We start from the raw sequence: 23,859 nt of genomic DNA on the forward strand, positions 1-23,859 counted from the left end.
CAAGTGATGTTTGTATAGTTATCCCTGCTTGGTGAATAAATACACCTACAGCCTATAGCTGGGCAGAAGAGAAATGGTGGAGTTTGGGTTTCCGAACTTGGGGTCTGAGGAGAGACCATGAGGAGGGAGTGGTAGGTGGAGAGAAGAAAGTTACCATGAGGTAAGTGAATCATGAAAACACATCCATGAGAGCTGGTCAGTGGGAGTTAAGAGCAGCCCAGATGGAACATGGCAAGTTATAATTTGGAGATATTGAAAGAGAAGTAGACATAGTGGCTTAGAGAGTAGATATAAGCCTAGCTCTAATGCATTAAAGGCTTACTAAAAATAAAAAAGTTGTGTATCTTTTATCTGGGAACTGAATGATCAAAGGTGGAGTAGAAATCCTCAATTCAGATTAAATTTTTACTACAACAGTACCCATGTTCCTACACCAGGTATATCCTACATACGGTAGCATCAAATGGATTTGGTGGGTTAAACAAATAAGCACATGAAACTGGGAGGGGAAATTCATGGTGGAGAGACAGAGGGACTGGGAGTCACAAACTAACTTCATGTGCAGCATCTACTTGGTTTGATCTTCTGTTGTTCTTGTGACAGTTGGGCAAAACCAAATTAAATTCATTTTTCTCTAACCTAGGGACTCTTCTCTCTTTTGCTGTCATCCATGAAACTGTAGCAGGTTAATGTTTTAGCTTGACAGAAAGGTACAATCTTTGACATTTTATTATCCTTGGCAATCAATTAATATGGGTTACAAGGATCAAGATAGTATTTTATTTCTAGAATAAACCACACTTGACCATCCTTTAGTATGTTGCTGGATTTAACTATGCTAACATTTGTCAGGGATTTCTACACTACATTCATCAAAGAGATACTGATGTGGGACTTTGAGGAATATTTTTGTCGGACTAATTATTAGTGTTTCTAATAATAAGTATTTTGATTGGTATCAAAACCCAAAGTATTCTTTCCTCTTTTCTGAGAAAGAATTTGTGTGATTGGTAGCATTTTTTCCCCCTCTGAGATGTTTCACAGAACTTACAAATAAAGTCATCTATAGTTAAAAATTTCTTTGTAGAGGTACCTTTTGGATAGATTTCTGTTTATGCATAAAAACATCAATTTATATAGATTCAAGGAGTTCAACTAACTGTGGGCAGGACAAGCACAAAGGATCTACATTTAAACAGGCTGTCAATTGCAGAAAGTTAAAGACAAAGTCTGGAGAGGAGTGACAAAAAAGGACACATTATTTACAGGAGAAAATGATACAAGAAGCTGATTTCTTATAGGAAATGATGGAGTCAGAAGACAACAGAACAGCATCTTTACTATGTTCCAAGAAAAAAACCTCTCAAAGCCAGAACATAACAGATTCTTCCAACAGTAAACGTAAGAAACTGTGTATGGCATACTAAAAAGGGCCATTGTATCAGAAAGGCACACCAGTCCTGGAGCATACAGATTTTCCCAAGTCATGGAATAAGCCTTGCCTAGGTAAATGGAAGTAAATATACACAGATGGGGATATTTTTCTTTTCTTTTGAGATTCACTACTTTTCTGCCTCTGGAGAGTTTGGATTATAGGTCTGTGTTACTAAGCTCCAGGACAGCTGAAGGGGAATGGGAGAATGAACAATTGAGTAGCTTTGCCTAGCTCTTAACAAACAGGCCTGCCTGCCATCCTAAACAATGGCTTCACATTGTTAAAAGTTGCTCCCTCCCACTCCTTTTTACTAATGGTTAGAACTAAGGAAAATGAGGAATACAGACTTATATACTGTCCAGTACACTATCCATAGGAAATGTGATTTAAATTCAGTCTCCAGTGCATACTCCCTTAGATCAATGTAATTTAAACTCTTAAAGTTTTCCACCTATTTTTTAGACAGGGTCTCTCACTGAACCTGAAGCATACTGTCAGGTTAGTGAGCACCCAGAATCCGGCTGTCTCTGTCCCCTAACACTGGGCTCACGGGCATGGAACTGGTATACTCAGTTTTTACATAGGTGCTGGGCATTTGAACTTAGTTTCCTGACCAGCACTCTTACTCACTGAGTGATCTCTTCAGTCACTTGCTCTGGCACAATTCTTAACTTTTAAAGAGCTGGCAGTCCTGATGGCTACAGATATAACAGCTCTACACTTTTACATTATTGTTTTGGGAGTTCCTGGAGACCCAACATAATTTTGTAGGCACCTAATTTTCTACATTAAATCTTTCATTTTAAATTTGTTATAGTGGTTTCTGTTTTCTACAACCAAATTCTGATTGATATAGATAATGGTAATGAACAATGGTCTCCATCACTAATAAAAAGTACAGTGTAAATGAAGATAATAGCCACTTGCCATTTTATGTCTATGAGAATTATAAAAGCAAAGATATGGGAAATAGGAACTTTTGTTTTTTGATGATAGAAATGAAAAAATTATATAGTTACTAGGGAGAACAGTGTGGTATTATATGGCAAAGATGAACATTCATTTATTTTATCATTCACAATTCCTGCTGTAAGTACATGACCTTGAAAATGACACAAAACGCAGTACATGTCTATAAGGTATTGGCTCCATTTTTTTAGTGAACAGTGAAAAGGAGGAATCAGTTTCCTATGAGAACAGGTAAATAAATATATGGGCTTATTTATAGAGCAGAACTGTAGAACAGCTAAAATTAACAACATTAAAGCATGTTGAATTTAATTGTATCAACAAGTAATTGGCAAATATTATCAGAGTGTTCATATAATTGTTAAGAAGTCATACAAGAGCCAGGTGGTGGTTGCGCATGCCTTTAATCTCAGCACTTGGGAGACAGAGGCAGGCAGATTTCTGAGTTCTACAAAGTTCCAGGACAGCCAGGGCTATACAGAGAAACCCTGTCTCGAAAAAAATCAGAAAAAAAAAAAAGAAGTCATACAAATTAGAAGTCATACAAATTTAAAGTACAATATATTGTTTATGGATATTCACACATGTTCACACATGTTCACACAGACACACAGAACAGGCATGGGATGATGTCTGTCCACTCTAAGATAATGATGTAGGTCTTAGAAGAGAAAGAATAGGGAAAATGGACAAAGGTAATTCTAGCTGTGATGTTTGTTTTGTTTACAATAAGAAAAAAAAATCTAAAATCTGAGATTAAAAGAGAAAAACACTTACCAGTTGTTAGAGCATAGTATCTACAATATTGTTTTTGTGTGTGTTGATGCAGTTAAAAACTGAATAATTAAATACTGAAAAAGATATATCCGTGCCTGTTCTGTACTAGGTAAGAAGAAAGAGACCTGTGTCAGGGTCTGCTCTGTTCAACATCCAGTTCTGGGCCAAGTCAGACAGCAGCAGCAGAGACTGCAATAACACCTTCCCACTTACCTTTACAACTGACAACACTGCCCATGATGTAGCAGAGATTAAAGTATGGTCTCCTGCCAGGTAATATTTGGGAAGGTTAAAAAACAAACAAACATGGAAATGAATACTTATGTTCTGTGTGCTCTGTAAGGCATCCTCACTGGCAAAGTGAGCGCGTTGCATAAAATCATCACTGAGATGAGTCAAAACAAGTCCTACCTCCAGGCTTAGCAAATCAATATTATAATGCATATCTTTAAGAAAAAAATATTTCAAAGGGTTTATTCTCAAGTACTGTGCTTGTTAATCATTTTTTTCAAAGTTACACCTGTTATCTGTCATGACAGAAAAGTACTGCTATTCCCGCCACAGTTAACTTCTTCCTTTAAGAACGATTTGGCAGGGGGCTGGAGAGATGGCTCAGTGGTTAAGGGCACTGACTTCTCATCCAAAGGTCCTGAGTCCAATTCCCAGCAACCACACAGTGGCTCACAACCATCTGCAATGGGATCTGATGCCCTCTTCTGATGTGTCTGAAGAGAGTGACAGCTATAAAAAATAAAAAAATTAGAAAAAGAAGGATTTGGCAACTTAGTAATCCATGTGAAAATACATGCATTTTCTCCTAGAAGGTGGACTGGAATTGTACTAAAGCATTAGGCTGGACCTTCTGCCTCACCACAGTCAAAGGAGGGGCTTACAACATCCCTAAGGGAGAATGCTGGGACACAATGACATTCATCATCAGGGATGGCTAAGTTCTACAATGACCAAAAGGACATGAGGAAATTGAATGGGATCAAGCAACCGAGAGAAAGGGCAGGGAGGGTAAAAGTCAAGTGCTCTAAGATAAATGGTTGTGGACCCGAAGGGCCTGGTGCTCTCCAGCAATAAATATGCTCGAAAAAGAGGGCAGGGAGATGAAAGGGGGAGTGAAGGAAAGATACTGAATGAAACAACTCGTCCCAATGAAGCAGCACAAGAAGCCATAGGGAATTTATGAGCTGTGAAAGAAACCAGTGCAGAGGAGGGCATTTTCTTTCTCTATTAACCTACCGTAAGTTTCATAGAGCAACAAATTGCAAGGATTTGGAATCCAAAGATCAGTGCAGACCACAGAAGGCTTGCTGAGTGGTGCAACAGTAACTGATTAACACCAGATGAAACCCTGCTGGGAAATTAAACATTCTACCTGATTCAAGATTCACAAGGGGAAAAAAAGTTCAGATGTTAAAGTAGGAGTTAATTTCCCTGGAGCAAAGGAGACCTTTGAAGGAAGCAAGGCAAGCCTGAACAGGTGTCAGACACTGCCGCATTTGTGTGGAGGAAAGTGTACAGATGTTGACAGTCTAAGTAGATGTGAGCTCCAGGCTCAGCTTTCCACTCGACTTTTTAACTCATTACATAACCTTGGCCAAAGCACTTAACCTCCCTGAACAATTTCCTCATCTAGTTTAAATGAGAAGCTGTACACTTACAGGGCTGCAAAGACTCCAAAGCCTTAGCTGTAACAAGTGCTCCATAAATGGAACTCTTGCTATATTAAGTCTTAACTAAAACTGTGACTGAGACGGGCGCTCGGATACTCTGAGAAGCAAAGTGTTGCTGTTGAGAAGCTATGGGACTCTGGCCCCACATTCAAGAGTGGCAGTTGAGCTTTATGTTGCTTTTCCTTCTTTCTACAAATGATGGTTTAGATTCTATCAAAAAGTTATGGGCCATGCTGCAAAAACTACAGCTATTTGGAGACTTAAGTTCTAATTATATTAATATTAAAAAATTTTTTAAGAAGTGTAGTGCTTTTACCTGATAAGGTCTTGCACTCGACTGTTAAAAGCATCACCTTGTGAGGGTTTGTTTTTCATTTCCTGTGTTGATATTTTTGGTGTAGCTGGACGGCTGTTTCCATCTGGTCGGTTGGCAATCAGACAGCTAAAAACCACAGCACCAGCTCTGAGAAGTCCAGTCGTCAAGCCTTCAAAAACTTGTTTATTTGTATTTCTTCCTAGAACAGCATTATTTTCATCTGGAACATAAACCTAAAAATAAAGAAACAGTGAGTATGCTTCAGTGAAACCATGACAATTGGACAGAGATGATTTGTGAAATTTCTACAATCATAGTATTTTCTGATAATTTAAATAATTTCTGAGATTCTACCGAGGCAATGAGACATTCAAGCATGTTGGCTCTGAGATTAGGTGGCCAGTCAAATACCACCTTTGCCTTTATTAGTCATACGAATATTATTTTTTCTAAATTCTAATTTTTATCTATAAAACAGGGATAATAACATGTTTATATTATAGGTTCCTGAGGTGGCTAACTGAGGCAACGCACATAAAATACTATCACAAGGATTGGCATAGAACTATATTAATTTTTTTTTTTTTTTTGGTTTTTTGAGACAGGGTTTCTTTGTGTAGCCCTGGCTGTCCTGGAACTCACTTTGTAGACCAGGCTGGCCTCGAACTCAGAAATCCGCCTGCCTCTGCCTCCCAAGTGCTGAGATTAAAGGCGTGTGCCACCATGGCCGGCTTAAAATTTTGTATGAACTAAGTTTATACAGTCATAACACTGTTTCATGTGAGAATGGATTCTTAAATATCTCTAGTAGGACAACATTTGAATTTTTTTTTTTTTTTTTTTTACAAAATGGCAAAAAGCTCTTTTTTTTTGGTTTTTCGAGACAGGGTTTCTCTGTATAGCCCTGGAACTCACTTTTTAGACCAGGCTGGCCTCGAACTCAGAAATCCACCTGCCTCTGCCTCCTGAGTGCTGGGATTAAAAGCGTGCGCCACCACGCCTGGCCTCTTTTTTTTAAAAAACAGAGTCAACCTCATAAAATTGCAAAGCTTCTTTAAAGCAAAGGACTGTCAATAGGACAAAATGGCAACCAAGAGATTGGGAAAAGATCTTTACCAACTGTACATCTGATAGAGGGCTAATAGACATTACATACAAAGAACTCAAGAAGTTAGACTACAGAGAACCAAATAATCCTATTAAAAATGGGGTACAGAGATAAACAAAGAACTCTCAACTAAGGAATCTTGAATGGCAGAGAAGCACCTTAAGAAATGTTCAACATCCTTAGTCATCAGGGAAATGCAAATCAAAACAGCCCTGAGATTTCGCCTCACAACAGTCAGAATGGCTAAGATCAAAAACTCAGGTGACAGCAGGATGCTCCAATGTATAACAAGGACACATGCTCCACTATGTTCACAGCAGCCTTATTTATAATAGCCAGAAGATGGAAAGAACCCAGATTTCCTTCAACAGAGGAATGGATACAGAAAATGTGGTACATTTACACAATGGGATACTACTCAGCTATTAAAAACAATGACTTCATGAAATTCTTAGGCAAATAGATGGAACTGGAAAATATCATCCTGAGTGAGGTAACCCAGTCACAAAAGAACACACTTGGTATGCACTCACTGATAGGTGGATAGTAGCCTAAAAGCTCGGAATACCCAAGATACAATTCACAGACCACATAAAGCTCAAGAAGAAGGAAGACCAAAGTGTGGAATGCTTTGGTCCTTCTTAGAAGGGGAAACAAAACACTCACGGGAGGAAATATGGAAACAAAGTGTGGAGCAGAGACTGAAGGAAAGGCCATCTACCTGGGGATCTATCTCATATAGTCACCAAACCCAGACACTATTGTGGATGCCAAGAAGTGCATGCTGACAGGAGCCTCATATAGCTGTCTCCTAAGGGGCTCTGCCAGAGCCTGACAAGTACAGAGGTGGACATTCGCAGCCAATCATTGGACTGAGCATGGGGTCCACAATGGAGGAGTTAGAGAAAGGACTGAAGGAGCTGAAGGGGTTTGCAACCCCATAGGAAGAACAACAATATCAACCAACCAGGCCTTCCCCCTATCTCCGCTCCCGAGCTCCCAGGGAATAAACCACCAACCAAAGAGTACACATGGAGGAACCCATGGCTCCAGTCACATATGTAGGAGAGGATGGTCTTTTGAGCATCAATGGGAGAAGAGGCCATTGGTCCTGTGAAGGCTTGATACCCCAGTGTAGGGGAATACCAGGGCAGGTGGGTGGGAGAACACCCTCATAGAAGCAGGGGGAGAGGGAATGAAATAGGGGGTTTCTGGGGTCAGGGAGAACCAGGAAAAGGGATAACACTTGAAATGTAAATAAAGAAAATATCCAGTAAAAAAAGAAAAAAAATTGAAAAATAAACTAGAGTCACATTATGTTGCTCCTCAAGTACCTTCTGTCTTTTATTTGAGCCAGAGATTCTCACTGCAGTCTCTGCCTCTCCATCTTGCCAGTGGTGGGATTACAGGTATATGTCACTGCACCTGGCTTTTTATGTGGGTTTTGGCAATGCATGCTTTGATATTTTTGGTCCTCCTGCTTGAGGAACAAGTGCTTTACTGATTTGGAATCTTCCCAGCTCCTTCATGATGATTTTCATTTAATTAATTATATCTTTAATTTTGTGAAATTACAGGTTTTAAAGAAGATTTTCTTTTATATTTTGCATGACTTCTCCTTGCTCTGACTTCTCTATATTTTATATTGGAGACTTTCTTTCAACATAGTAATCTTGGACATGACCCCCAGCCACGCACAGCATAGCCTCAGCTGGCAGAGCAAGCCTGAGAAGTGATTCCCAGTCTGGAGCCACAGGGCTCAGGTGAGGAGAAAGCCCTCAATGACCCCTCGCAGGTGCCACACAGTACTGGTAGGGCATATGATTCCTGAGTGGTCCCCAGACCCCCAGAGGGCCCTGGGGCCACTAAGATGAGCAAGTAAGTGGTGGACAGATAAAAGAGAAGCAGAACAGTGCGAGCACAATGAAGAGAGGTTGAAATGGAGATTAGAGATAATGAAGAAGAGCCTGGCGTGAGTAGCCAGTGATGCTACCGAAGGTCATGGTAGCCCTCACTGAGGGCATGTCTGGGTTTGTGCTCTGCAGCAGCAGGTGATATGTTCTACCAAAGGCCAGGCAAGTCCCTGGTCTGAGCTGCCACCTGGGTCCATATTGATGTCTGAAGGCTGTTCAGAGCTGGCCTTACCCACCCCCTGGGAATTCTGGGAGAGCTGGCCCCGCCACTCAACAGCTGCAGTACTCAGGAGATAGGCCTGCACCTTGTGCAGGAAGCACAGTAGATCTGGTCTTGGGTTCAGAGGGAGTGGGAGGTGCAGGTGAGCCAGCCCTGAGGATATGAGCCTGGAAGAGCTGGCCCTGGTACTCATCTGCTGTAAGGTGGTGTGGGTGAGGGCAAGATGCCTGCCCCTCACCATCCTGGGGTCATGAGAGTGGAGAGCTGGTCCTATACCTCGTCAGCTGCATTTGCAAGTAAAGAAGTGGAGACAAAAGAGCATACCTTCGAATACACTGTGACACACTACAGCTCCCACAAGGAGATTTCTTTTTTTTCTTTTGGAGGGGGCAGAATTTTTTTTTTTTAATCCTAAAGATTCATGCACAGGTATGTCAATCTGTCTGGATCCAATAAAAAAAAATCTGTTTTGACAAGATCTGTTTGAAAGGCATGTCATACTTGTTTAGGAAGAGACCCAGTTCTCTCCTACTGGTAAATTCTAACTGTCTTAGTCAGGGTTTGTATTCCTACACAAAACATCATGATCCAGAAGCAACTCGGGGAGGAAAGGGTTTATTTAGTACACTTTCAAACTGCTGTTCATCACCAAAGGAAGTCAGGATGGGAACTCACATAGGGCAGGAACTTGGAGGCAGGAGCTGATGCAGAGGCCATGGAGGGTGCTGCTTGCCCAGCTTCTTTTCTTTTCCCAGGGATGGCATCACCCACAAGGGGCCCTCCCATTCTTGATCACTCATCAAGAAAATGCCTTACAGCTGTATCTCATGGAGGCACTTCCTCAAGGGAGGATCCTTTCTCTGTGATAACTCCAGCTTGTGTCAAGTTGACACTAAAAACCATCCGGTGCACTATTAATATTTTTAAGTCTGTTCTCTTGAGACAGTCAATGTTAGCAATCCGACATTTTTACAACCAGTTTTCAAGGTATCCAGCAACAAGATATATCATCTCTAGCTGCCCAAGGGACACTGTCACATGTCCCTTTGCACATGCACCACAGCCCCAATAAAAGTCAGTTTCCTTGGTGTTCTCTCTCTCTCTCTCTTCTTTTCTCTCTCTCTCCCCCCCAGAGGCTGCCTCTTGTACCCCTCTTTAATGACCCTCCCATGTAAGACCTGTTTCATGGTATGTTCTTGTCAGGACCCACTGCCTAGTCCCATCAGTCAATTCCACTATATGGAACTCTGTATTCTTCAAACCTCAAGATTGTAACATGGTGCCCAGGAGGCAGAGGTTCCTAGAAGTTCAAGTGTCATGAATTTGGCAAAGTATGGTTTTTCAACTGTTTATTGATTCTTTGTGAATTTTACATCATATGTCCTAATCACTCATTTCTCTGTCCCTTTGTATCCATCCTTCACCCTTGCAACCTCCCTATCAAAAGTAAAAAGAAGTAAAATAAATTAAATAAACAAAACAAAATCTCATTGTGGAAGCTGCAGTATGTCACATAGTACACCCTTTTGTCTAAACATCTTCACTTGCAAATGTCCATTGCAATGAGTCATTGGTCTTGTTTATGGCCTCTGGCTTCTGTTATATTATCAACACTGGATCCTCACCAAGACTTCTCTTGGAAAGCCTGTGGTTGCCCTATGTCATGGAGATCCCGCAGCTTTGGATCTGTAGGACTTGCACCTTTATGTGCTCCAGCAGATGGGGTAGTAATACAAGTCACAGCCTTAGATTTGGTCCTGGGTGGCACACCTGAGCTGGCCAGCCAGGGCAGCATTCTGGAGCCAGCTCCACTAAGGCCAGCTCTACTGCTTTGTTTAGAAGAGGGGCGGGGCTAGCTTTCTCTCATTCAAGCCATAGCCATCTGGTCATCTCTCTTTACACCCACACTACCAATGCCAGCTCTCCAGCACTGCCCTGGCTATCTCACCCAAATACTGCACCCAAAAGAGGCAGAGCCGACTCTCCTGCCTGGGAAAAGATTTTTAATGATTCATCATATTTCTGTATGGCTCTCTGGTATCCACAGGTCCTGAATAATTGGTTTAAAAATTTCTGTGAGGTAGTAAGTCGATATTAACCCCAAAAGTACAGAATACCTATGACAACAATCCACAGAACTCAAGAGGGTTAACAAGCAGATGGGCCAAGTGAGGATGCTTCAATCCTACTTGGGAGGGAGAAGAAAACAATCATGGGAGACAGAGAGAAGGAGGGATCTAGGTGGGAGAGGAGAGAAGGAGGGGGGAATGGGAACAGGATCAGGTATGGGGAGGGGGAGACAGGAGAGAAGCCCTGAGGGCCAGCAGAATGAATGGAAATATGCAACCTCAGGGGGTGGGAGGTGGGTGGACACTCTAGAATGTACAAGAGACTTGGGAGGTAAGAGAAGCTCAGGGCTCAGAGGGAGGGACTTTAGATGAAATGCCCAAAAGTGGAGAGGGAAATTGTATAATCCACCTCCAGTAGAAGGACAGGGCATCAAATGGAGGGACGAGGTTGCCATTCCACAGTCAAAAATTCTGACCCAGAATTGTTCCTGTCTAAAAGAATTGCAGAGATTAAAAACGGAGTAGAGACTGAGGGCAAAGCCCAACTCGGGATCCATCTCCAGGCCTGACAGTATTACTGATGCTGCTGTGTGCTTACAGACAGGAGCTTTGAATGGCTGTCCTCTGAGAGGCTGTCGTGAAGTGCAGGAAACATAAAAATTTAGTTTAAAAACTCCAGTCTGGCATGGCAAAACTGCTCAACTCCTGAGGGCCTAACAGAGACAACATCCTGCCAACTACAAATGTTGTGTGAACTGCCATAAAATGGGGCAGAAAGCAAATTCCTCGAAACTCGGTGGAAAAGGTTCTAACACTTTTTATTTATTCATAAACAGCAAAATGCAAATAAATGGGCCCATATTCGTTCACACACACTCCTCCCTAACCTTTCCGGTCTGGCGGGCGTGGCCTAGCTCCCAACTCAACTCAATGTTCCTTGCTTTCGGATCCTCCGGAGCTGAGCTGTAGTGGTGCAGGCTTGCTGTCTGTATGGGTGCCTGAGTGGAATCCGTGTGCGGTTCACGCTGATTGTTTCTTGGCACGATGTCTCCGTTGGGACCTCAAGAGTGGAGCAATTTTGCCATGCCAGACCGGAGTTTTTAAGCTAAATTCAGCCAATAACAACTAGGGTGTCCACACATTACTTCATGAGCTTATTACTCGCACGCACACACACCATGGTATTGCCCCAACAAGGGCTCGGAAGGTGGGTATGAGTTGTACCCACCTCAGGGCTGAGGCTGCAGGCAACTTATACAGACAGCATGGGGGGAAAATGCCCTCTGAGACCATGTTTCTTTACAGAAGCCTAATAAGCAGCTTACTGAGACAGATGCAGATACTTACATCCAACCTATGGACGGAAATCGGGGGCCCATATGGTTGAATTAGGGAAAGGCTGGAAGAAACTAAGGAGGAGGACAACCCCACAGGAAGACCAGCAGTCTCAACTAACAGGGACCCCTGAGATCTCCTACTGAGCCCCCAACCAGGCAGCATACACGAGCTGGTCCCAGGCCCCCGACACATTACAGCGGAGAACTGCCTGGTCTGGCTTCAGTGGGAGAAGAGGGGCCTAACCCTTGAGACTTGAGGCCCCAGGGAATGGGGCAGCCTGTTGGAGGGTTACAGGGGACATCCTCTTAAGAGATGGGGGAGGAGGGTAGGGATCAAGAACTGTGGGAGGGTGGACAGGAAGGGGAGCAATGGCTGGAATATAAAAAAGTAAAAGTACTACTACTACTACTAAAAAAAACTAAGCAAAAAAATTTTTTTTTCTGTGAGGGCTGGGGAAGGACACATACTTGGATGTACTCATAGCAGGTAAGACCTCAGGCATATATATAGGGCATCTAAAACTACCTCTTTAAATACTACACACACACACACACACACACACACACACACACACACACACACACACGTATACAGGTGGCCTAGGTCCAGCACCTGCATGCTCTTTGGTTGGTAGTTCAGTCTCTGAGCCCCCATGGGCCCAGGTTACTAGACTCTGTAGGTCTTCTGTGCTATCCTTGACTCCTCTGGCTTGTTCAATTCTATCCTCAGCTCTTCCATAAGACTTCTCCAGCTCTCCCTGATGCTTGGATGTTGGTCTCTGCATCTGTTTCCATCTGTTGAATGAAGCCTCTCAGGAGACAGTTGTCTGCCATTGGACCCCATTCCCCTAACTGGACTGCCTACTGAGTCTCAGTGGGAGAAGATATGCTTAGTAGGTGTCTCAGCATTGGGAGGCTTCCACTGAGGAGAAGGGGAGGGGTAATTGGGGAGAGGGATTTGTAAGAGTGGGGCTGGGAGGAAAGGAGGAAGGGGAGGTTATAATCAGGATGTAAGGTGAATAAATTAATGAAGTAAAAAAACCAAAAAGAAAAAAAACTGTTGGGCTTATGGACTGAATGTAATTTATGTGTTTGATCAGCTACATTCTAAAGTTAATTCACTAGAGAAAAAACTTTCCGGTTCTTTTAAATACTACAGAAGAGTTTGGTTGACCCATTTTATGGGTAACATTGGAAGACCAGTCTTTATTAATTTCTGCATTATAAGAATTTATTGCCTTTCATCATGAAATGTTTAAAATAAATAACTACTCATGAATGAAGGTGTTTTAAAAAACCTTTTGATTACCTAGAAGTATTTTACCTAGCAAGCCTATCATTTAAGAATATAGTTAATAATCAAGAGGAAAAAAGAATTCTGAGACATAAAATTAATGGCCCTTACTTAATGAGTTGCTCATCTCACCTTTAAAAACCTACTACATACATGGAGGAAAGGGACAAAGGAGTGCTCTGCCTGGCCGTGAGTTTTCATGTTTGTTTGTTTTCTTATGAGTGTTGTGTCTACATGGGTATTTGTTGTCAATAACAAGAGAGTAACTAGCACACAGGGGAAGATAAAAAGTAATGCTTACTGGAGTTTTCAACTTAAGCATTATTCTTGTATCATCCACCTCATGTAAGTTTTACAGATTAAAGAATTAAAGTTCAGAGATTTCAAGTAATGCACCCAAATTTTAGTTATTTAACAGAACACTGGGGTCTTGAATCTGGTCTGCTCTATTCTAAAGCCCATGATGTGCTCTCAGCCTTCCTCTGTATCAGGCATTTCTTTATTGAAGATTTTGGAGAAACTTAAGTTTCTGGAGGTCAGAAGTGAAAATTAGTCACGAGCCAAACACTGTTGTATTGATGTCTCTTAGAACACAAGATTCCACAAGAGCTTTATTGTTGGCTAAAGAAAAAGCCAATATTGAATGGTGGTTGTGGTAAAACTGGATAAAATATAGTAGCTTCATTGTCCAGAAGCTGTAAATGTGTTTTGGGAAACCAGTGTTTCCTCATCTGGCTCAAAAAAAAAAAAAAAAAAAAAAAAGTTAAGCATTATGTAAACCAGGCCTGTTTTCAAGTTCCTCCTATTTTTTCCTTATAGCTGACAGTTTTTGAAATTTACAAATAGAATTTTTGCTTGAGTTTCATAATATAAACACAAAGAAGGTAGCCTCCCTTGTGAGGGCTGCTGGGACAAATTCTGGAACCACAGGCCAGGCTCTACAAAAAGAACTTCATTATATGACCTTAAAAAAACCAAACCAAGCCAAACCAAACCAAACCAAACCAAACCAAACCAAACCAAACCAAACTATGATTGCCTATTTTCCAACTGTCAACAAACTTTAAATTCAATTCAACCAATCTTGGATTTTTTGCATATATCCTTCCTGAGTTGGCCCCTTTACTGATGAGAATTATGTTGGCTGCCTTTACGTTAACTCCACATAACCTGAAGTCATTTTGGAAGAAGGAAGGAACCTCAGTAGAGTAAGGGTCTCCACCAGATTGGCCTGTAGGCAGACTGGTGGGTCATTTTCTTAATTAGTAATTGATTTGGAAGGGTCCTCTTCATTGTGGATGCTGCTATCTCTCTGCAGATAGTACTTGGGTGCATAAGAAAGCAGGATGAACTAGTCATGAGAGAAAACCAGTAAGCAGCAATCCTCCATGGCCTCTGACTGAGTTCCTGCTCTGAGTTCCCTAAGCGATGACTACTACTGGAAGTGTAAGCCAAATAAAATAAGTCCTCTCTTCACCAAGTTAGTTTTTGTTCATTGAGCTTTATTACAGCAATAGGAACCCTAACCAAGATAAGAGTAATGTTCTCTGTGTAATATTTGGTTAAGTCATTGTATTCAGATGCTCAAAGATGTTTTTCTACCCTGTGAGTAAGTCTGTTCTCTCGGTACCAATTTATGGCAGTGTTTTAATAGAAAAAAGGATTTCAGGTAGAAGAAGTATCAAATTGCTAGAAGTAAGGTAAAGAGAGGCTTAGCTTCAGTGGCACAAGATGACTCTTTATAAAGGCCTCAAAACCAAGTTTTGCTACCAAGAAATACAAGCAGAACTCTACAGAAAAGGTACACATACTGCTGAAGACAACTATTCAAAGCAGCACCCAGCTTTACTTCCATGTGAAGGAGAGGTACCATGTAAGCAGCTTGTTCTCTTGGGAAACCTTTATTAGCTGAGGCACACCATTACATAGACCTGCCATCTGCTTATGACCAATACTTCAATTTGAACTCACTTCCTACAGAATAGCTGGGACAAGAATAATGCTGAATTTTTTCCCTGCCTTAAACCATTCCTACCCAGGGCCCTGCTTTTTTGAACATCTGTATTACATAGCTATGAGACACATTCCACTTTGGGGGTGGGTGATCTGTTGTGGGCAGAGAAAGGTTACCTGCTTGGCTTACAGCTGACTACTCCTCCTCATTGTACAGCAGCAGACCTTGTCTGGGGAAAGAGCCATGTGGCTTTTGGTCCTTCTAAATCCATAACTCTCAGACAAAACTCTAAAACCATTCTTTTTAAACAGGTGAAAATGTATTCCTTAATGTATTTTTCTTTCTCTCTTTTTTTCCTTGCCTGCCTTTTGATTGAACGATTGGTCCTGCATTGAGTCACCACCTTCTCTTTAGTATACATTCTTATACTACTCTGGTATGTCATTATTTCACTCTTATAATAGCAGCAAATTACAAATGGTTTTATATACATATTCTCTTCAACTTAACTTTTTTATTGACATGGTGATTTTCACACACATTTATCATATACCTTGCTCATGTCTGTCCCCCGCACATTCTCTTTTCTCATTCATGCACCTCATCCCTCCAGTCTTGTCTCTATTTTCATGGACCCACAAATGAGAGAAAAGATACAATATTTGCCATTTAAAATAAACATTCATGTATATATGTATGTGTGTGTGTGTGTGTGTGTGTGTGTGTGTGTGTGTGGTATGGTGTGTTTATAAGCTCATGCACATTCCATACAAGTGACAGTCAAAGGACAACCTGTCAGAGTCAGTCCACTTCCACCACCATGTGAATCCTAACCCAGGATGTCAGGTTTGGCAACTGCCTAACCCAGCCAATATCTGACTTATTTTATTTAATATGACAATCTTTAAATTATAACCATTGTCCTTTATTCTGTTTTGTGAATAACCTCCACTCTATAAATATACCAGTTTCTTTACCTACTTGGTAGTGGACACTTAATTGGTTCCATAATCTTGGCTACAGTGAGTAGCACTATAATAGTATTAGATGTGCATATGTGTCTGAGCTATAATGGCTTAAGAGTCCTTTGGGTTCATACACCCAGGAGTGGTGCTCAGTCACATGGACATTCTATTTTAGTTTTTTGAAGAATCTTCATACTGATTTCCACAGTTGTTGACTTAACAATCCTACTAACATGGTATAAGGCCCATCTCACTCTTGAAGGCATCTGCCATTTATTTTCTTAAATATAGCCATTCTGAATGAAATCTTAAATTGAATTTCCCCTTTGGCTAAGGTTATTAAACATTTCTGAGAGCTATCCATTTCATTAGCTCAATTATTAACTGGATTGCTTTCTTTCTTTGTTTCTTTTGGATTTTCTTTTTGGAATTCTTTATATATCAGAAGTAGAGCTAACAATTTCTCTCCCTTCCTGTAGGTTTTTTTTTTTTTAATTTGGTCACTACTATCCTGTACTGTGCAGAAACTTTTAAATTTAATGTAATCCCACTTGTTAATTTTGGGGTTTCCATCCTGAGCTACTGGAATCCCTTGCAGAAAGTCCTTTCCTATCTCTCTTTTAGTGTTTCCCTGGTAGCTGCAGAGTTTCAGGTTTTAGACTTAGTTTTTGATCACTTCTGAGCTGATTTTTGCGCAAAAGAGAAAGAGCTCTAGTTTAATTCCTCTCTATGTGGGTATTCCAATTTTCCTATCATCACTTGTAGAAGAGGCTGTCTTCTGTCCAGTGTGTTTTGGCATCTGTCCATAAATCAGGTGGTTGTGTCTTGTTTTTTTTTTTTATTCCATTGATTTATTTGTCTTTTAAAAATTAAAAAAAGTCATTTGTTGTGTGTGGATGTAGTAGTATGTATGCCTTGGCACATGTGTGGAGAGCAGAAGATAACTTTCAGGAGTTGGTTCTTACCTACTATCTTGTTTGAGGCAGGGTCTTTCCTCTTTTGGCCTCCCATCTCTTGGTAAAAGTGCAGCAATTAGAAATGCTAATATAATATGTGTTTTTTCACATGGGTTCCAGGCACAGCTGAGGTCATCAGGCTGGGCGGCAAGTGCTTCTCCCTGTGGACCCATGTTCCTCTCCTGCTGTGGCAGTCTTTATGTCAGTGCCCTTTCTTTTGGTCACCTTGAAATCACATCAGTGATACCTCTAGCATTGTTCTTTTTGCTCAGGATTCCTTAGCTGTTTCTGTGTCTTCTATGCTTTCATATGAATTTTAGGATTATTTTTTTTATTTCAGTGAAGAAACTCATTAGAATTTTGTTGGAGAATTATACTGGGTTTATAGATAGCTTCTATTAATACAGCCATTTTCACAATAACAATTTTGCTGATTCAAAAATATGAGAATTCTTTTCAAATTTTACTTTTATCTTCAAGTTCCTCAGCATTTAAAAAATGTTCATTAAAGTATAAGTCTTTGACTTCCTTGGTTAGATTTATTCCAAAGTCTTTTGAAAGCTACTGTACATGGGGTTGTTTTCCTGATTTTGTTCTCAGCATGTTTACTGTTGTCAGATAGGAAAGCTAACTTGCTGATTTTATATCTAGCTTCTTTACTTAAAGTGTTTATCAGATCTGAAAGTTCTCTGGTAGAATCATACACATATTCTTATTACAAAGTATACTCTTCCACTCAATATTATTTGATCTTAAAGTCGGTTGCAATTTTTCACATAAGTTTAGGAATAGAAAAATCAAAAGCCAGGTAGTTGTGGTACATGCCTTTAATTCCAGTGCATGCCTTGTGGGGCAGAGGCAGGTGAAACTATGAGTGTAGGGCCAGCCTGATCTACAGATGGAGTTCCAGGGCTACACAGAGAAACCCTGACTTGGAAAACCAAAGCCAACCCCCCCCCCCAAGTAAAACAAAACAAAACAAAACAAAGCCCACCACCAAACACTTGTCATTTTATTTTTGGGGAAACCAAGGTGCAAAGGAGAAACTTTCCCAAGGATCTAGAAACTAATCAGACCTAGAAGTCTTGGAGAAGTCCAGTCTCCCACCCTCCTAGTTGCCATAACCCAGCCCCCAACTGAATAGAGATTTCCTGCTCTACCAGAGACCAGCCTGCTTTATTAGAGACCCAGCAGATTGGGAGAAGTGGGGAAAGGAGAAGTTGGGGAAGGGCCTGGACAGAAAAGTTGCACATTCTAAGAGACCACAGATTCCAGGTCAGACAGACTACTATGCCCAGCAAAACTTTCAGTCACCACAGATGGAGACAATAAGATATTCCATGTCAAAGTCAAATTTCAATAATATCTCTCCACAAATCCAGCCCTATAGAAGTTAATAGAAGTAAAAATCCAACCCCAGGAGGTTAACTACACCCACAAAAACATAGGAAATAATTACACACCACAAAACCAAAAGAAACACACACACACACACACACACACACACACACACACACACACACACAGAGAGAGTTACCACCAACAAAACAGAAATTAACAATCACTGGTCATTAAAATCTCTTAATTTTGATGAACTCTAATCCCCAACAAAAAGACAAAGGTTAATTGAATGGATGTCAAAACAGTATCCATCCTTCTGTTGTATATGAGATACACATTTGATGTGAGGTAACACATCAAAGATAGTCATTACCTCAGAGTAAAGAATTGGAAAAAAAAACCTAAGCAAATGGATTCAAGAAGTAAGCTGCTGTAGTAATTTTAATATCTAGCAAAATATACTTCAACCAAAATTAATAAAAAGAGATTGGGAAAAACACATCCTACTCGTCAAAGGAAAAATCCATCAAGATGATGCCTCAATCCTGAACATCTATTCTCCATATGCAAGGGAACACACACTTGTGCAAGAAATATTAAAGCTTAAATCATACACAGAATTTCACACATTAATAGTGGGAGATATCAATACCCGACTTTCACCAATGGACAGGCCATCTAGACAGAAACTATGTAACTAAGGGACATTATGACCGAATAGACCTAACAGATATCTACAGAACATTGTGCCCAAACAAAAAAGAATATACCTTATTCTCAGCACCGCATGGAACCTTCTCCAAAACTGATCATATACTTAGTCACAAAGCAAGTCTCAATTGATAAAAGGAAACTGAAATAACACCCTATATCTTATCAGACAACAATGAATTAAAGCTGGACTTCAACAACTGCAGAAAAAACAGAAAGCCTACAAACTCACAGAAACTGAACAACTCTATCTTTAATGACCATTGGGTCAAGAAAGAAATATAGAAAGAAATTAAAGACTTCCTAGAATTCAATGAAAATGAATACATAACATATATCCAAACTCATGGGACACAATGAAAACAGTGCCGAGAGAAAAGTTCATAGCACTAAGTGCCCTCATAAAGAAGTTAGAGAAATATCATACTAGGGACTTAATAGCAACCTGGAAGCTCTAGAGCAAAAAGAAGCAAACACACCCAAGAGGATTAGAACCCAAGAGGATTAGAAGGCAGAATATAATCAATCTCAGGGGTGAAATCAATAAAATAGAAACAAAGAGAACAATATTAAAAAAAAATCAATGAAAAAAAGTTGGTTCTTTGAGAAAATCAACAAGATAGGGAAACCCTTATCCAAACTAACTAAAAGACAAAGAGAGAATATCCAAAATCAGAAACAAAAGAGGAACATAACAATAGATACTAAGGGAATTCAGGGAATCATTAGGTCATACTTCAAAAACCTACACTCCAAAACAATTGGAAAATCTAAAAAGAAACGAATAATTTTCATGATAGATTACCATTTACCAAAGTTAAATCAAGATCAGATAAACAACTTAAACAGACCTATAACCCCTAAGGAAATAGAAGCAGTCATTAAAAATTTCCCAAGTCTCTTTTCTGCTCAGCTGTTCTCTTGTACAGAAGGCAACCATGGCGCTCAGCCGGAATGGCATGATATGGAAGCCTCTCTTCCACAAGAATTGGCATCAGCAAGTGGACACTTGGTTCAACCAGCCAGCATGCAAGATCTGTAAATGTAAGGGCTGGCAGGCAAACTGAATTGCCCCTTGTCTTGCATCTGGTCCCATCAGGCCCATAGGGAGGTACCCTACAGTGAGATACAATACCAAGGTCAGAGCTGGCAGGGTCTTCAGCCTGGAGGAACTCAGGATGGCTGGTACCCACAAAAATTGGCTCGCACCATCAGCATCTCTGTGGACCCAAGGAGGTAAAACAAATTCACTGAACCACTACAGGCCAATGTACAGTGCCTGAAGGAGTATCGCTCCAGGCTCATCATACTTTCCCCAGAAAGCCTTTTGCTCCAAAGAAGGGAGACAGTTCTGCTGAAGAATTTAAATTGTCCTCCCAGCTAATAGGGCCTGCAATGCCCATCTGAAATGTTTACAAAACCGAGAGAGCTAAGACAGAAGAAGAGAATAACTTCAAAGGTTTTGCCAGTATTTCAATGGACAATCCAATGCCTGGCTCTTTGACATCCAAATAAAAAGGTGAAGGAAGCTGCAGAGCAAGATATTGGGAAAAAAAAAAAGCCCAAGGCCATATGGTTTTATCATAAAATTCTACCAGAATTTCAAAAAGCTGATGCCAATACTCCTCAAATTATTTCACAAAATAGAAACAGATAGAACACTGCCAAATTCATTTTACAAGGCCAGTCACCTTGATACCTAAACCACCTAAAGGCTTAACAAAGAAAATTACAGACCTATTTCCTGTATGAACATTAATGCAAAAATAATTAAAAAATACTTGCAAACTGAATTCAAGAACACATCAAAAATACATTACAACATGATTGAGTGGGCTTCATCCCAGAAATGCAGGAATGGTTCAACATATGGAAATCTGTCAATGTAATTCACCATATAAACAAACTAAAAAAAAAACCCACATAATTATCTCATTAGATATTGAAAGAGGCTTGGATAAAATCCAACACCCCTTCATAATAAAAGTATTAGAGAGATCAGGGGTACAAGGGACATTCCTAAACATAATAAAAGCAACTTATAGCAAGCCAATAGCTAAAATCAATTTAAATGAAGAGAAACTCAAAGCACTTCCACTAAAATCAGGTATAAGACAAGGCTGTCCACTCTCTGCATATCTATTAATATAGTACTTGAAGTTCTAGCTGAAGCAATAAGACAATTGAAGATGATCAAGGGGATACAACTGGAAAGGAAGAAGTCAAAATATTGCTATTTGCAGATGATATGACAGTATATATAAGTGGCTCCAAAAATTCTACCAGAGAACTACAGCTGATAAATACCTTCAGTAAAGTTGTTGGATACAAGAGTAACTCAAAAAGATCAGTAGCCCTGTGATACACAAATGACTAATGGGCTGAGAAAAAAAAACAGGGAAGCAACACCCTTCATAATAGCCACAAATAATATAAAATATCTTGGGTTAACTTTAAGCAAATGAAAAATTTGTATGACAGAACCTCAAGTCTTTGAAGAAAGAAAATGAAGAAGCTATCAGAAGTTGGAAAGATGTTTCACAGTCATAGATCAGTAGGATTAATTAACATAGTAAAAATGGCCATCTTACCAAAATCACTCTACAGATTCAATGCAATTCTTGTCAAAATTCTGACACAACTCTTTACAGACCTTGAAAGAACAATAATCAACTTGATATGGAAAAACATAAAACCCAGGGTAGCTGAAACAATCCTGTACAATAAAGAACTTCCAGAGGTATTACCATCTCTGATTTCAATCTCTACTACAGGTCAACAGTAATAAAAACTGCATGATACTGGCATAAAAACAGATACGTGGATCAACAGAATCTGAAGACCTAGATGTAAATCCACATACTTAAGGACACCTGGTTTCTTATAAAGCCAGAATTATACAGTGCAAGAAAGAAAGCATCTTCAGAACAAATGGCACTGTTCTAACTTAGATTTGTATTTATTGTCACCCTGCACAAAAATCAAGTCCAAGTGTATCAACAACCTTAACATAATAAAACCAGATACACTGAACCTGACAGAAGAGAAAGGGAGGGAATAGCCCTGAATGCATCAGCACAGGAGACAACTTCCTGAACAAAACACCAATAGTGCAGGCACTAAAATCAACAATTAATAAATGTGACCTCATGAAACTGAAAAGCTTCTGTAAGGCAAAAGGCACTATTAATAAGACAAAATAGTAGCCTTCAGAATGGAAAAAAATTTTTCACCAACTTTACATCTGACAGAAGGCTATTTTACAAAATACATAAAGAAGTCAAGAAATTAGACATTAAAAAAACCAAATAATCAAATTAAAAATGAGGCACAGACTTAGGTCCCCTGTACATATATACCAGAAGCTAAGCTTGGGTTTCATACCAGTCCCCCGCAGATTGAGCAGCGTCTCTCTTTAAATTTGTTGTCTGCCTATGGATCTGATATCTAACTAGGCCACCTTGTCTGGCTTCAGTGGAAGAGGATGTGCCTAGTCCCGCAGTGACTTGATTAATCGGGGCAGGGGTGAGGGAGTGATACCCAGGGGAGTCCCCCTTTTCAGAGGAGAAGGGGGAACAATGGGGGAGATATGTGTGAGCGAGTATTGGGAGGAGGGAGGATGATTTTGGGATGTAAATTGAATAAATTAATTAATAAGAAATGGGACATATATTTAAACAGCATTCTCAACAGAGGAAACTTAAAAGGAAGTTCAACATCTTTAGTGATCAGTGAAATATAAATTGAAATAAGGCTGAGATTCCATCATATGCCTGTGAATGTCTAAGATCAATAACACAAGTGATACTCATGCTGGAGAGGATGTGGAGGAATGGGAACACTCCTCCATTGCTGGTGTGAGTGCAATATTGTACAGCCAAATTGGAAATCAATTTGGTGGGTTCTCAAAAAATTGATAAATGATCTACCTCAAGACACACATATACACACCTGGTCATATACATAAAAGATGTTCCGTTCTACCACAAAAGACACTTGTTCAACTATGTTCAAAGCTGCTTTATTCATAAGAGCCAGAAACTGTAAACAACCTAGATGTCCCTCAACCAAAGTGTGGATGAAAAAGTGGTTCATTTACACAATGGATATTATCCAGCTGTTAAAAAATAACATCATGAAATTTGCAGGCAACTAGATAGGACTAGAAAACAATTATCCTGACCCCCCAAACCAAACATGGTATATTCTCTTACAACAGTATACTTATTGGATATTAATTGTAAAGTGAAGGATAATCATGCTACTATCCACAGACTCAGAGGAGGCTCAAGGGGGAATGTACAAGTCTCCCAGGGAAGGGGAAATAGAATAGATATTGTGGGTGGACTGGGAGCACATAGGGACAGAAACAGGAAGAATCATGTTGAGGGAGGATAAAGGAAGAGAGTACTAGAGAGTCAACTGGAATTGTAGTGAGGAGCAATTTGGAGCAAGGTAGAAATCTAGTCCAATGGAAAGTCCCAGGGCTCTATTATGGTGACCTGAGCTAAGACTCCTAGTAATGGGGGATACAGAGCCTGAACTGGCCATCTCCTATATCCCGGCAAGACTTCCAGTAGAGATATTGGGACACCAAACCCAATCACAAAATCTTTAACCTACATTTTTTCCTATCAGCAAGATGTGCTGGGGTAAAGTTGGCACAGAAATGGTGAGCATGGCCAACCAATGACTGGTCCTGGTTGAGACCCATGCCAGGAGAGTAAGCCCATCCCTGACACTGCCTAGACAACCAGAAACCAGAGGCCAGATGCTCCAGAAACTTAGAATTGAACCAAACATGCTGGTAAA

General features: G+C 40.3%; 1 protein-coding gene and 1 pseudogene across 6 annotated transcripts in view; one reads left to right on the forward strand and one right to left on the reverse strand.

Moving 5' to 3' along the window:
- Window positions 1-23,859, reverse strand: part of Scaper (S phase cyclin A-associated protein in the ER) — a 388,343-nt gene that overhangs the window by 54,784 nt on the left and 309,700 nt on the right. For all 6 annotated transcript variants that reach the window (XM_030244383.1, XM_011242747.3, NM_001357652.1 and 3 more), the window contains one exon: window positions 5,180-5,412. In XM_030244383.1, the coding sequence (XP_030100243.1) occupies window positions 5,180-5,412 (233 nt within the window). The remainder of the gene's footprint in view (window positions 1-5,179; window positions 5,413-23,859) is intronic.
- On the forward strand, window positions 19,986-20,605 carry Gm18102 (predicted gene, 18102; annotated as a pseudogene).

The sequence above is a fragment of the Mus musculus genome, chromosome 9, assembly GCF_000001635.26.
Source record: "Mus musculus strain C57BL/6J chromosome 9, GRCm38.p6 C57BL/6J".
Taxonomy (NCBI): Eukaryota; Metazoa; Chordata; class Mammalia; order Rodentia; family Muridae; genus Mus; species Mus musculus.